This window comes from Thermobia domestica, chromosome 8 (genome assembly GCF_964235325.1).
Source record: "Thermobia domestica chromosome 8, izTheDome1.hap1.1, whole genome shotgun sequence".
NCBI classification, from domain to species: domain Eukaryota; kingdom Metazoa; phylum Arthropoda; class Insecta; order Zygentoma; family Lepismatidae; genus Thermobia; species Thermobia domestica.
In genome coordinates, this window is record NC_137461.1 from 120,034,674 (window position 1) to 120,051,332 (window position 16,659).

Here is a 16,659-nt window from a genome sequence, read left to right on the forward strand (position 1 = left end):
ACTTGTTCTGTTAAAGGGAGGAGAATGGGAACTTGATCCAATAAGCTATAAATTTTAATAAGCCTGACTGACTATCATTGTACCTTCGGAACTCGTAGGCCTAATGAGATCAAATTGACCAAGTTGTCGTGTAACTCCTAGCTGGACTCTAAGAAAAGGATTTTTAAAACCGTAATCTCTAACGCGGTGTAAAAGAAGTCAAACTTGAAAAAGATTTTTTTTTTAAAGTCTACATTAGGCTTATTTGTTCCCCAGGGAGTTATTAGAAAACCTAAATACAAACCATTTTATATGGGCTCTTAAAGGCACACAAAATGGTACAACCTTAACGACCTAACTTCTACTTTTGAATAGCCAGCTAGTATTGTTCATTAGAGCATCACTTGAAAACAACATTTTCTTTTTAAAACTTTAGTTTCTTGGTTTGTTTTCAGGATGTGAGAGAATATTTGTAACTAATTTTAGAAATTCGTCTCTAAGGCAGGGTAAGTGGTGCAATATTTCTGTATTGTCGAATATTTCTCTTGAATCGTCCAGCGTAAAGGCTCGGAATATGGTATTTGAGGGCTCTTTGATCCATAAAATATGAATAATAACACTATGTATGGCTTCGGGTTGGATATTGTAACAAAACGAATACTGACCAAAGCTTAAACACACACTATATTTTAAACTATAATGTGTTACAGTTTCGGATATCTACCATATCCTTCATCAGACACTACATAGACACTTTACATATTGACACTATATGTTATAGTGTCTATATAGTGCCTGATGAAGGATATGGTAGATATCCGAAACTGTAACACATTACAGTTTAAAATACAGTGTGTGTTTAAGGTTTGGTCAGTATGTCTTTTGTTAAAATGTGAATGTGATATTAAATAGCATGAGTTCAATATGAACAAATATTGACTGCAATAACGCACAAAAATTAGTTGATCTTCACAAATATACTTAAAAAGAATATTTTAAATGAAAGAACATGTTACGAAAGGGAACTACATATATTGCAACATCCATGTACATTATTCATGTCATTACACACCATATTGGATATTTTAATTCACATAAATGCACTGTTTACAATGGCAATATGATCCTATACAGGATATTTTACAGTATATCGAATTATCTTTACCTGCCTGATGATTCTCTACATGTAAATTGCACATAAAGCTGTATCAATATAAAGAACCATGTAAGTACCGTTTGTTACTTATTATCATAAATTTATAGGTTGGTAACAACATTGTAATATAAGTCGTAAATTTATTTAATACATTACATATATCTAAAGATACATCAACATACACAATACACTGTGCTTGTACTACAGCAAAGGGATATTTAAAGATACACAGAAATATAGTATATTCAACAAATACGTATTTGAAGTGTTCATATTCAATCAGAACAAAATTTTGTAAAATCTATTAGATGTTTTAAATTTTCTTAAAACACTTTCATCCCAATCATATGAAGAAACTGGATTAGTCTTATTTCGTGGAGATTATAGTTCTACTATGCAGATTTAATTCAACCATAGACTATTATATATTGTATTTAAATCTTAATGATATACAAATACTGTACATAATTTTAATTTTAGTGTTACCAAAGGACAAATTGCCTAAATTTATGGGATTTGATGTAGAACTATACCTAATTCTGACGTTTTTTATTATAACAAAAATAAATCGTGCTTTTTTAAAACTTTCATGCAACAAAAAAAATAATAATAAAATAAATAAATAAATAAATAATAAAAGAAATGTATTCAAATTGTTGCCAGAGATTTTATTAATTTATATCGCTAGTGAACAGTTGGTTCAGATTATAAATATAGTCATTATTTATACTCAAATTACAAGTCAGTGTTTACGGTAACATAAATTCTACGATACAATGCCAGTCATTGTTTGCAGTGAACCTTGTTTATGACTAAACTTATCTTTTTATCTTTACATAAGATAATAGGACATTGTCAACATGTTTTGTTACGTTTAATAATTTTAACAATCTTGCATGGATATAATACACAAATATCAAGACCACATAATTAGAAATAAAATTTGTATAATTTGTTACCCATATTGATATAACTGAAACCATTTACTTACTTTTTAATCAGGTACTGCATTTTTAGTCTATTTTTATGTTTTAACATTTACTTCTGACACATACATACACCTACACATATATACAAATTTAAACAAAAATAAACACATACAGATCAAATTGACCATTTCACTATTGAAGTTTTGTTCTATAGAGTGTCTACATAGACAGGATTTACACACAAAGAATAAATAAGTATGATTATCAAACATAATATTTCTGTTGAGAACATTTTCATCTTTTCTGGTAACTGATAACATGATTCTGGAATTGGTATGGAAAATAAACTGAAGATCACTTAAAAAAAATTCACAAATAAAGCAGTACTGACTTCAAATATACCGGTAGCTAACAAATCTTATGATTAGCGGACTGGTGTCCAAGTTGCTACACTGCAATTTATGCTACTACTCTAAAACTCTAAGCTACTTACATAAAGAGTTGGTAACTGGCCCTGATACTAGATAACTAAAATACGTCTTTTTACATAAAACTATTTCCGCATATTCTTTTATTTAGGTTTAGCTGGCCTCAGAGAAACACAGAATCATTGATAACATCTATACATTTCTTTGTTCGAATACAGTCGTCATGTAAAAGGGTAAATTTGAAACCAAATTTAGGATACCAATTAGAGAATGTTACTAACGGGTTGAGATATTTTAATTTAAGATGTTTTGCATTCACATTGTGTATCATGCTTAGTAATCTTTCAAGGGTACAGCATAAACGGAACATTTATTTTTAGAAACCTATTTATAAAATAAAATTTCAATGCTTCTTCCCCGCGATAGACAATTCTGAATTATGTGATGTGCAACCTATATAATTACCACGAAGAAAATGGCAGTTATCAACACAATAGGTTTGAAATTTGATAGTTATCTTACAATTTCTATCCTTGGTTAGAGAGCATTTTTCTTTTTCTTTATTTTACTACCAAATTCAACACCGCCTACTATTTTCTCGTACCTTTTATAATTATTTTTTTCACTTTGTTATTTTTTTTCTAAAATCTCTTTGTTTATTGTTTGAAACACTATTTTGTTACACTCTTTACGTGAACTGAGGACGTTTCGTTCCTCCAGAGTTGGATCTGTAATCATTCAAGGAGAATGAAGTATTAGTTTACAAAGCTCCGACTCTTCATCTTCCGTGATCCTGCCGGTAATTCTTACTTTGATTACATGCATAAGAAATCTCTGGCGCCATAACAAATGAACATTACTTGCTGCCTGCATTTTTTGTTACATCAATATACCAGATGTATTTCAATCTATGCAAACTTCCTGTTTTCTTTGTAATTATCTTACTCAGACTTACAGTTCCGTAACAGCTACTGTAGAAGTTCTCACGTCTTGTTTTGGGCGGCGGTAGCAGCTGTTGTGTTGATGGTGCTCATTGAGACTGACACCGGGGACAGAGATGTGCTGTGGGTTGGGCTGCTGCCGCGCGTATCGTTTAAAAAACCAAACTTTAAACATGGAAATCGTTGTTGAAGCAGACACAATACCTTCTTCTTGCATACAAATACCACGAAGATAAAGACTGCCAGCAGGAGGTTGACAATATCTGTTGCATACCAATAATAATCATGGCCTCCTACAGCCCAAGAGATGATTTCGGTTATCCAACTGAGACCCATCAAAATAAATAGCTTTATATAAAGGATCAACCTGCGAACAAGAGCAAAATACATATAAGAAAAGCATCTTAAAGTTTATTAGTAATTCTCTTAAATATTTATATACTCTTAAATATTTATATTATCTTAAACATTTATACTCTCTTAAACATATATATACTTTTTTATTATTTTTTATTTTTTGTTATTTATTTATTTATTGTTAATGACTCTGGAACGAGTGGGCTAAATTGAGTACCTAAAGACATCTTTACGTAACCGGAGACTGTGCTCAAACTGTTCAATTCATTGAATTCAGTAATAACCAGTTGAGAATGTTCCAAGAGCATTGCCAGAACGAACTTAAAAAGAATTAATTTTTCTTATTAACTTCTACAGGCTTTATACCAATTGTTCTATGTACTTTATTATTATACTCATTAAACAATTTCTGTAACATATCTATCCATTTATAATTTCCTCGGGTACATTTTTTTCCACGTGTTTTGCTTAAGAGTTCTGCTAAAACGTTATACGATATGTTGTTTTACGAAGACACATGCTTAAAATAGAGTGCTCAAAATTGAAAAATTCGCAAAATATCATTTCTCTATGATTTCGGTTCCTAAGATATGGCTCCTTAAATCTCCCGAAATCCGATTTTTTGGAACAATATCTGGGGAACGGTGGCCAGTTGGCCAGTAGCCACAGGTTACTATTTGGCATCAAAATGTTCAACATCCTCTTAGGTATTGATCAATACCAATATGACCTCTCTATGACTTACGGTTTCCGAGATACAGTATGGCTCCTTAAATCTCCCAAAATCGGAATGTTTTTGGCCAATATCTCGGGAAAGGTAAGTGACGCGAAGCAATTTCATCACTTTCTCAAATAGTTTTAATGTTCTATCGAATGGAGCGCTCAAAATTTAAAAATTCGCAAATAAAAGACACATACACAGATATAGAGAATTCAGTAACGAACTTTTTAAATTACTTGAAAATCATTTGCTTGTTTGTGAAAGTTTAGCGATCCTTTTCAGCTCCGAGGCTATATAAGACATGAACCTATAGCTAAAGGTGGTATCCGGACCATCGTATTGCGTTCAATAGTCTCCCAATTCATAAGAATCATGCATGAGAATGATATGTACCCTAGTTGACAGTTATAGAGTAAAAGATAAGTGATTTTAATAGTAACTGAGGCTTCAGGCTTTAAAGTCAAACGCTCAAGTTGACCTGCATTTTAGGTTTAATTTTCTGTGTAGAACACTTAAATGTGTTTCAATACTATCGTTTCATCATATACAGTAATTGATATCAACCAAGAATGAGTTTAGAGTAGTGTTGTAAAGACCTGAAAAAAAAACGGAAATTTTGGGTAAAAAATCAGTTTTTTACCGTTTTTCCCCGAGCTTGGAAAAAAACGGAAAAATTGGGAAAAATTGAAATTTTCGAATAATTTACTACATTATGTTTTTAAAATGAAAACTATTTTATATTTAGTAATTTACAGTTAAGATCATTGTGTAGTTATGTTTCTTGTATTAGAATAGGAGAAGTTTGTGGCAACAAATATATTTGCACCACTCCTTTAAAGTCAGCACAGTGATAGAATGGAGCTAAGGCTACAAAAGTTCCTAAAATATAATCCTAGTTAGATTAATTATATAGACACATTTAAATTATCTTAAATAATCTTGTAAAATTACCGTTTATGGCAGGGAAGAGTTAAAATAACAAGGAAAGAACCATTTTAGTTAATACCAGTATGTTAAAATCAAATATATATTTCATGGAGATACTGTATGTAACTTCCTTGTGGTGTGTAAAATTTCCGGAAATTTTGAACTCATTAGAAAAAATCCTTTGTTCGGAAATATTGGCAAAACCCGAAAATTAAAATTTAAAAACTATTTCTTCGCCTGATGCTAATCTTATTTGCTGTAGTGTGTCTGCACCACATATACAACGTATTTTGCAAAAATACTTAAAGCAGCAGCTTTTATTTTACTTTTTAGTTTTCTGATATCTGATAAAAATCCCTCTTTATTATTTGTATATTTTTCGAACAACTCGAAAAGAGAGATGATTTTATTTGCACATACACACACACACCACACAAGTGCGTAAATTTGAGCAGCAACAAATATATTAAAGAATTTAACATGTGAAACTTTCATTCCTTATTATTAAAGACTAGCACAATATCCGTTCTTCACACGGGAAGAATACGTTTCATATTGGGTATAAAGGGCACCAAAACTGTCACCAATGAACTTAGGGACCCCAAAAACTATGAATTCGACACTAGTATAAGTCATTTTCAATTACTTTTACATGCACCCTTCCCCTTTAGGAGTATTAATGGCGGCTGTATTTGGATTTAAACAGCATCGAAAGTGGTAGTGTTCATCTCGGACCCCAAAAACCATGGATTCGACACTAATATCGGTCATTTTTGATCATTTATATATATCCCCTCTCCCCCGACACCAAGTTACGAGGATGAATTTTGATTTAAACGGCATCGGAAGTGTTACTGTTCATTTCAGCGATCCCAAAAACTATGGATTCTACACTAATATCGGTCATTATCGATCATATTTATATATATATCCCCGCCCACAAGTTGCGGGAATAAATTTGGATTTATATGACATTAGAAGTGTCACTGTTCGTCTCAGCGACCCCGAAAACTATGGATTCGACACTAATATCAGTCATTTTCGATCATTTTTTTTATTTATCATCCCTTCCCCTTGCCTAAAGTTTCGGCGTTGAATTTGGATTTAAACTGCATCGGAAATGTCACTGTTCATCTTAGCGGCCCTGAAAACTATGGATTCCCTCTAATATCGATCATTTTGCATCATTTTTATATATCTCCCCCTCCCCCAATTTGCGGGGATAAATTTGGATTTAAACGGCATCGAAAGTGTCACTGTTCACCTCAGCGAGCCCGAAAATTATGGATTCGACACTGATATCAGCTATTTTCTGTCACTTTTATATATTTCCCCTTTCCCGTCTCCTAAGTTGCGGGCCTGAATTTTTATTTAAACAGCATTAGAAGTGATACTGTTCATCTCAGCAACCTCGAAAACTATGGATTTGACATTAATACCGGTCATTTTCGATCATTTTATATATCTCCCCTCCACTTCCCCCAAGTTGCAGTGCTGAATTTGAATTTAAGCTTCATCGGAAATATCACTCTTCATCTCAGCATCCCCTAAAACTATGGGTTTGAGACTAAGATCGGTAATTTTCAATATATATTCGCACTTTCTTCCTCCAAGTTGCACCTTCAAAGTGAGGTTGGTAAATTCCATCCCAGGCCCGAACCTCATCTATGTTGAAAATTTTTATCGATATCAATCTGCCGGTTCAAGAGTTGTTAAGTTACAAATATAGCCACTTTCATTTTTATATATATAGATAATTTGTCGCACTAGAAAACAGGTATTTGTTTACATACTAAAATTTTGTACATAAAGTTTATATTAGTCTGTATTTGAATATTAAATAATAGTAGGTATAATTATATGTGTTAGTGTATGAGTATTAGTGAAATTTGCCTACTGCTCTTTCTTTTAAGAAGTAATTTGGTTAAAACTAACAGAATTTCACCAGATCAAAGAGCACATTAAAAACTCAGTTTCATTCAAGAGCCCTATTTGTTGCAACAGAAACGCTTCATGATGGTAGATGTGTATGCAATTGTGAAAATGCTGTAATTAATGCGGAACCAGGAGTAAACGACTAAAAGGCACATAAAGAAATTGAATGCAGACTATTAATTTTCAAGAATAATAACAACAGTTTTATTTAAGATTCTTCTTTTGTAAATATTCACAATATTGAAATTTCTCAACTTACAGTTTTTACGCGTTCGAAAAAAAAAATGGTTCGATTACTAGTAAAACTAGCTAGTACAAAGATTTTTGTTATTTTACCAATTTTTCCGAAAAAAACAAACCAACGGAAAAACTGTTTTTTACTAGCAGGTTAAAAATTTCCGGAAATTTTACACTAGTTTAGAGTACTATCTATCTTTTAAGCAAATTATTTAATTGACTCTTTCAATTTATTTTAGTAAGGATATGCACTAATCTGAAACAACCAACGAAATAAAATTAGTATTTTAATTACTATATTTGCAAGTATTGCTAGTTGGTCTGGAACACCACAGGAAGAGCACGGAAAAATGAGCCCGGGATTAGGATTTTCCGCGTTATTTCTAAACAAGAAAAATTCATTCCAAATTTCTGAAAGATCATCACTTAAAATTCATATATTGCACTGCTTTCTCAACATACATAGTCTCAGGGGAAGTTACAGGTTATTGTCGAAGAAACGAAATAAGTTTATATATATACAGGGTGTTTCAAAACAATATCGACAAAGTTTTGGGTGTTGATTCCTGACACCAAGATAAGACAAAAAGTATAGACCAACCTGGGTGCACAAATGCTTCCTTTCGGAGTTGGAGGCTGTGGAAAATATATATAAAAAATGAACTTTAAAGGTCCATAGCTGCAAGACAATGGAACCTACCGTAGTCGGATCAAGACTTTACTGAGGAACTAATATGTGCGCTGTTCAAAAATACATGTTTCAAACTCCTGAGGTATCCACACAATAATTTTTAAAGAGGGAGTTTGGCTACGGGCATGTAACTTGAAGTACTCACCAACTACCTCTATAAAAATTGTTGAGGAAGTACCGAAGGATTCTGAAACTTGGATATTTGGGTAGGGCATATACTAGTTTCTAAGTGAACTCTTGATCCGACTACGGTAGATCCCATAGTTTTTGGAGCTTTAGTTTTTAAAATTCATTTTTTCATGTTTTCGGCAGCCTATAACTCCGAACGGAAGCATTTGTGCACCCAGGTTGGTCTATACTTTTTGTCTTATCTTGGCGTCAGGAATCACCACCCAAACTTTGTCGGTGTTGTTTTGAAACGCCCTATATATATAACAGATTATATAACATATATATTCGTTTCTTCGACAATAACCTGTAAAACTTCCCCTGAGACTATGTATGTATATATAGAAACAACTTTAAACCTGAAAACCAATTAATAACAAAAGTTTCTTTCCATTTTTCCATTACATATTATCCTCTTAGCTGCCAATGACGACTAAACTCGTCATGAAAATTTCGCTTGTATTTGCAATCTGAGGACTACGTTCGTCATAAGATTCATATTGCGTGTGACGAATTAATACGTATTTTCCGTGGGACGTAAAACTCAAAGAATTCATTTCATTTCCTAATACATATTTTTAACAAATTTATTCTCCATTGAGAAGCAACTTTCTGATTCGGAAACTCCCCAGATAACAGATTATATAACATGCATTGCAATTTTATACAGCACAGATGCTAATTTATCATGTACTCTGGGCTAGGATAAAATTCGCTAATTGTGTGTAAGTCATACATTTGCTAAATTTGTGTTCTGTTCTACGAATGCTGCTCCTTGTTTCATATGTCTAAGCCAATTAGCGCCTGGGCTACCAACATTTGAAAGCAACTGTATGAAATCTGAATTTTTCTTTTAAAAAAATCACGAACACGACTTCTGTGCAGAATGTCTTTGATAACCAAAAGTTTTATGAAAATATTTTTATAGTTGAAAGTTAAGTTTCAGATATATTATAATATACAGCTACACTCTCCTTATTACGCATGGAGTTAAAAAAGGAACATTTTTATTCATGGGCAGGATTGGCCATCTCTGTTATACAACATAATAAAGTAAAATTATATTTATTACAGAATACCATATATATATTTCGTAAACGACTAGAGCTTTTAGTCATTCTAACAAGTTACGATGTACAAAGAACACATATAAAGTCATATTCATTATGTTCTATATCAATATTACGTTCCTTATAATTTTGGTAACTTTTATTAACATTTTACCTTCTTCAAAAGACTTAAAAAGGGGGATTTCGAAATTTCAGGTATTACAGAAAATAAATTTATATAAATGGAAAATATGCTCCCACCTAGTAATCTGAAAATCTTATTACGTAGCAGTCACGAACTAGGAACTTCCATGTACCTAAACCGCCATATTTGTCCGTTTCACTAACTGTATACGAAATCTCATTCTTCATATTTGCATATGGCTAATTTGAAATAATACGTTACAGTATGTAAAAAAAAAAAAAAAAAAAAAAACTCATATTTATTGTCTTCTATATAAATATCTTGTTGCTTATAATAAATTTCGGTCCCTTGTTCACCATAATGTATTAAACGAATGTTTAAAAACAAACAAATTGATCTTATGCGAATATGAAAAAAGTAAGGATGGGTATAAACTTAGTAAAGCGAAGTAATATGACCATTTAGGAACAAGAAATTTGGATTTGATTGGTAAAGTTTGAACGTATTTTCTTCATTAAGCTATATGAGATATGGACTACGTGATGTGTTCAATCTTCTCCCACTGGGAAATAAATCTGGAATCTCGTGCACCGGAGGTTCACGTGCTAGCTACTAGGCCAGTAAGGAGGGTAGAAAAAAGAAGTTCCAAGTTCATAAGAGATAAAATAAAAATCATCTCACTTAGTTTAGATTTTGATTCCTGATTTGATTCATATTTTCTCAATGCTTTTGTTTCATTTATTTTTATGCTACTCACTTCTATGCTACGTGAAAAAGGCTCCACGTGAGACCCGAAAGAATCTGAAGTGAATGAGATGATAGTTAAAATTCTTGAGTTTGTTAGTATATCATCTAAAGGAAGTAGTGGTGAAGAAGTTTGGTTTGTACGACGTGATATTTTCTCAATTAATATTGAAACTGTAAATGGTGGTAGATTTCTACCACTTCTGGTTTTAGTAGAAAGATTAGAATGGAGATAAAATATATTCTTGTCACGCTTAATTGATTGCAGAAAACAGATTCTTGCTATCTATTACCGCTTTTACTCTATTGAGAACAACACTGAAACCGGAAGTGGTTGATTTATGGTCGGCGGATCTACCGGAAGTGGTCGGCGGATCTACCACCTTTATCAACGAACTCGATTCCTAACTTTGGACACTCTACATTTTGGCCAAAATTGATGTTAATTCACCAAGTAAATCTTGAGATTTATTGTCTGCCGGGTAAATTTATAAATGAGTTTTGCTAAATTAAACTCTTTAATAAAACCAGTTTACCAGATACAAACGTTTTCTCTTTCATGTAATTTATCTTCTACAATACCTAAATTTTCCTAAATCACTTTCAAAGTGCATTTGAAGAAAGCAGCAATGATAACAATGTCACTGAAGTTATCAGTAAGACAATATTGATACAGAACACTATTAAGGGAGGTGCATACATAGCGTGTTGTAATGAATGACAATAACAAATTTTTCTTTACATAAATAAAAGAGTAAGTATGGGTAAAACGAACAAATATGTGGTTTAGGTACCACAAAGTTTCAAATCCATGGTTACTACATAATAATAAAATTTTCAGAATACCAGGTAGAAGTTTTCTTTCCTCATATAAATTTTATCTTCTGCAATACTAAAATTTCCTAATCCATCTTTGATAAGTTCTGAGGAAGATGACAGAGTTAGAAAGTCCCCGAAATTACAAACAACAAAATACAATTAAAGTAAAACAATGAAGGTGATTTGAAACTGAACAGATGAAACACATTACAAGATAAATACAGTACTTACAGAGAATGTTCGAGAGAGCGATTGTAATTAATATCACTATTTTATACACAATTATTGTGCTTCGTAACCTCAAAAAGACCGGGAGCATTCTCTGCAAGTATTATATTTTGTCGTTCAGTTTCAAGTCACCTTCATTATATTTTATGTTATTATTGTTTTTTGTAATTTCGGGTACTTTATTAGACCTGCCAACTTCCTCAGGGAACTTATCAAAAATGACTTTTTGAGGATACAATTACTTCTTATTGTCTTTTCTACATCTTGGAGAAAAGTGCGTAAACATTCACATTAGATAATAGAGGCATTTATAGAATTAGAGAGACACTAACTAGTTAATTACTCATATGAAAATTCAGTTTTTATAGCTTATTATTAAAAAACTGAATCAGGTATAGCTTACAGAATATAATCAAAACATCGGTGCTAAAAACTACACCGTCAGAAGTTTTTCTATAAGCGCTAATTATACATGAGTTTAATCATTCTAGTTATTCCAGCACAATAATAAGAAAATACAGACTTCTAAGTTATAATCTGTAAGACATAAAAGTTCTATCTCGGGAAAGGGGATGATTTCCCCTCAAAATGAGTTGTTTTATACTTTCAAGTTTACATTGCTGAAATTATTTAGAAAGCTACTTTTGGATTGCTAAACCCTCCCCAAACTTATCTGAATTTAATTTTAAAATAGGAGACAACATTTTTTGGCATGCTTTGGCGTTCTTAGAGAACGTTTAAATTAAGAGTTTTTATGAAACTTTGCTATCATATATACATAATGATTAGTCAAAGTCGTAAACTATCTTAGGCGTTAAAAGAAATCTTGTAACTTCACAAGAGTAAATTTATATCTACAAAATCCAAAAATTCATACATATGTATGGGGCATGAAGCAGGAAGAAAATAACAAAGTAATATTATACTAGGACACAGCTTTCAAAGTTAAAACTCTAACAAATAGAAGCACCATTAGCATTTGTGAAGTGAACTAGTCAGTATAAGCATAGTATTTCCTTAACTTTAAAACCGAGACTCCCTATGCAACTTCACAATATAATCATAGTTAGAACTCCCTTATTTCTAGGGTAAAATATTGTAGTTCTTCTTCACATATCTTTACGTTCGGAAGATTTTTCTTTACTTAAGTAGCACAATCTTTAACAGGAGTCCAATTGCATGACAGAGACTTTAACGAAATCTACTCCATTTTTTAAAATGCACAAAATGTTTTCTCGTATCCATTCCTCAATGTAATGTGCTACTGTTGAGTAAAAGCTTACATTTTATTTGTAAGAGGTCTTGAAACCTTCTTCTTGTAGATTGGGTACATCAGCAAGTACTCCTACGCTTGCCTTGCTCTCAGCATAAACAGAAGATAGTTATTGTAGTTCGAACTGTAAATTTGATTTGATTCGATTTTTATTCCATTATTATTTTTCTTATTGAAAAAATAATAATAAAATAGGAAAAGCAATACCGGAAATGTTTAAAGAGTAGGAATCTAATACACATTGCAGAGATGTTCAGATGTGCAATCTCATTCAGAGTAGATTATTTCTATCCATTGAATATTGATGACTTCTTTTTCAACATCGCATAAATGATACTAACTTATGATCTGGAGAGAAACCGGGACACTCTGGCGTTTCGAAAAATTTATTCGGGATAGGGAGATAGATGATGTAAATCTGGATTGTTCCAGATAAACCGAAACGTCTGAGGTCCCTATATATGGATAGCACAGGAGAACCTTACCTGTTTCGTATGTGTGTGTGGAGGGGAGGGGGGATGAAGATGAATCCATTGAACATAGCAAAGGATGCAGTATACGAGATCAACAGTCAATATAAAAATACGAAGAAAGAGAAATACATGAAAATTTATAATAATATCGGTTCGTTGGTTGTTGATTAGAGTTTAGCGTTCCTTTCAGCAGCGGGACTACACGAGATATGGGCTTAAAGCTTAAAGTGGGATCCGAACCACATGAGCTTCCACCAAGTAATAATACCGGAAATTATATTCAACTCACTACAAGACTACGAGATACAGGGCATGTGCGAGGATGATTGTGAAGAATATATTGATTATTATATGACTCTATTAACAACTTCGATAACACCGAATTCTATCCATAAATTATTAAATCTTTAGTGTTCTTTGCTACTGTTGAACAAAATATGGAAAGACGAATTCCGATATGTGTAATTACAACTACTAGAAACTATTATTGAGATGGTATATAGGCAAAAGAAAGCAACTATTGTTTGAAAAAAAGTTCTGATAAATACGCCGCAATCTAAATACTTTTTTAAAACACACATGTATGTTATGTTTTCTGTTGTACAAACTTCGTTGCTATGTAATTCGCAACATTACAATGTATATATATATAATCAACAATGGCAAGTACAATATTTCTAACAGACGAAAATATCCATAAATTATATCATAGATAACTACCAACATGAATTATAAGTGCTCCGAATAAAACTTAGCCTGGCATCAAGTTATGCGAAATAGCTATCTTCGATGCATTGACAAAACAGTTATAACAGAGCTCGATGAACAGAATTTCATGGAAAGTACATGTTGGATAGATAATATGAAGACAGAATACCATTTACTGTCAATTTTTTTTTCTTTCTTTAAAGCATGGAAATATTCCAAGCAGAGCTAACATCCAAAAAGCAAAAGAGGATGTTTGTTCGAACGCGATGTGACAATTATCACTAACTTTGCAAACATCAGTGCTGATCAAACAAGGTCTAACGAAGATATGAACAATGGCAGAACAATTCATTATTTTGAAGTAGCGAAAGTGCACAATGTTATTCAATCTAACAGTGATTATATAACCTGTAAACTTAAGGTAATATAATCAAATTGCTATCATCCGTTCATTAACAATTTCTATCGCCACGACTTCAAACTGGACAGAGATGGGATTAGTCATTGGCTGGCCTTGAATTCTATACGGAAACGCGATTTCAAACAACTGACTATTGTATAAAGAATGTCTAGTGAAACCAGGGAAATGTTGATTGAATTGTCTGTTTTTTTCTACCATCAAATGTGGTTCGTAAATACAAAAATTGTCATAGAACAATGATGCATGAATTTGTATCTTTATGTATATTCTTTCTCCTTGCTTATCAACACATATTAGCATTTTTCACTCTCCACATCTTAATCCAAACTTCTCGTGTAATAGAAAATTGGAATTTCTGTAATCATTTGGAAAATGTGTCACTTTCTTAATATTCTTTTCTGAGGTTAGTTTGCTTATAAGTATGCGGGTTAGTTTGCTTGTAAGAAGTTAAAAAGGTACAATGTTAACTAGAGGTTTCCTATTAGAAACATTATTCACCTAAAAACTGTGGAGTAAATTGGAAAGGCAGAAGTTTCTACAAATATAATACCAAAAACGCAGTCATGTAGTTTGTTAGTTGTAAAATATTTATTTTCGTTTATTATATGCTTAGCAGAAGTGCCCGGCTTCGCATGGGTAGAATAATGTTTATGCTCAATACTTAAAAATAAAGAACTAAATAGAATAAATAACAATGAGCAACGCCTTTAGCGACCCCGAAAACTATGGATTCGTCACTAATCTCGATCCTTTTAATTTTTTTATCCCTTCTCATCCCCGTGCAGATGGGGGCTTAACTTGAGCTTAGACGGAGTACCCTCCTGGCCAAGCGGCTAACGTACGCGCCTTTGGCGTGGGAGGCCTCGGTTCGATTCTCGGCGGGAGCTTATGTGGTTCGCACCCCACGTCAAGCTGTAGATCCATGTCTCATACAGTCTCGGTGCTGGAAGAGACGTTAAACTAAAAATAATCAAATTAAATTGAACTTCGATGGTATCGGAAGTGACACTATTTATTTCAGTGGGCCCATAAACTAGGTATTCTATAGTAATATCAATTGTTACAAATTATTTTTATATGTTATTAACCCTAGGGATGATAAAGGTATCTTACCCCCAAAGTATTTTTTCAGATTGTAAGTCATCTGCGTATACCAACTTGTTTTTAAAAATGAGTTAACATACCGAATTTTTCTTCCTAACATGAGGAGCTCATGAGATAACTCTGTTTTGGCAAAACTTCAATAGACAATCTCTTCCCCTTTAAACGCCCCTCCTCTCCCTTAGAATACGCATTAAAAAAATTCTAAATAACCTACAGCCTCTTCCAGACTTCGGTCATTTCGATACAACTACTTAAAAGTATGCCAAGCCAATGGTGAGATTTGTATACCGGACAAATAAACAAACATTATATATATACAGGGTGTTTCAAAACAACACCGACAATGTTTGAAAGGAGATTCCTGACAACAAGATAAGACAAAAAGTATAGACCAACCTGGGTGCACAAATGCTTCCTTTCGGAGTTATAGGCTGCCGAAAACATGAAAAAATGAACTTCAAAGGCCCATAACTCCAATACTATGGGACCTACTGTAGGCGGGTCAAGACTTCACTTAGGAACTAATATCTGCCCTATCCAAAAATCCATGTTTGAGAATCCTAAGGTACTCACACAACATTTTTTATAGAGGAAGCTTGGCTACGGCCATATAATTCGAAGTACTCACCAACTACCTCCATAAAAATTGTTGCGGAAGTGCCTCAGGATTCTGAAACATGGATATTTGAATAGGCCACATAGTAATTCCTAAATGAAGTCTTGAGCCGACTACGGTAGGTCTCATAGTATTGGAGTTATGGACCTAAGTTCATATTTTTTCATGTTTTCGGCAGCCTATAACTCCGAAAGGAAGCATTTGTGCACCCAGATTGGTCTTATCTTAGTGTCAGGAATCACCTTCCAAACATTGTCGGTGTTGTTTTGAACCCCCCCTCTCTCTCTCTCTATATATATATATATATATATATATATATATATATATAATGTTTGTTTGTTTATTTGTCCGGTATACAAATCCCACCGTTGGCTTGGCATACTTTTAAGTAGTTGTATAATTAGTTTTTCAATTTACATAGTCTCTGTCCGTGCTATTTCAAGAAGTAAACTAAATTGCGGGTTCGTTTTCTATTTCCAAATTTCTACCATATTTTCCTCGATGGTGTTAAGGTAAAACGTCATAAGCCTCATTTCGAACTTATTTGAGGAGAGCAAAAAAACAACCTCTAAATCCCATTTACATCCTTGCAAGATACAAGTATAGAAAG

The 16,659-nt window shown here is 32.8% G+C and overlaps 1 protein-coding gene across 2 annotated transcripts in view; it reads right to left on the bottom strand.

The window, feature by feature from the left end:
- Window positions 1-973: 973 nt before the first annotated feature.
- Window positions 974-16,659, bottom strand: part of LOC145693170 (G-protein coupled receptor Mth2-like) — a 219,902-nt gene continuing 204,216 nt past the window's right edge. For both annotated transcript variants that reach the window (XM_081768931.1, XM_081768932.1), the window contains exon 5: window positions 974-3,800. In XM_081768931.1, the coding sequence (XP_081625057.1) occupies window positions 3,476-3,800 (325 nt within the window). In that variant the 3' untranslated portion in view covers window positions 974-3,475. The remainder of the gene's footprint in view (window positions 3,801-16,659) is intronic.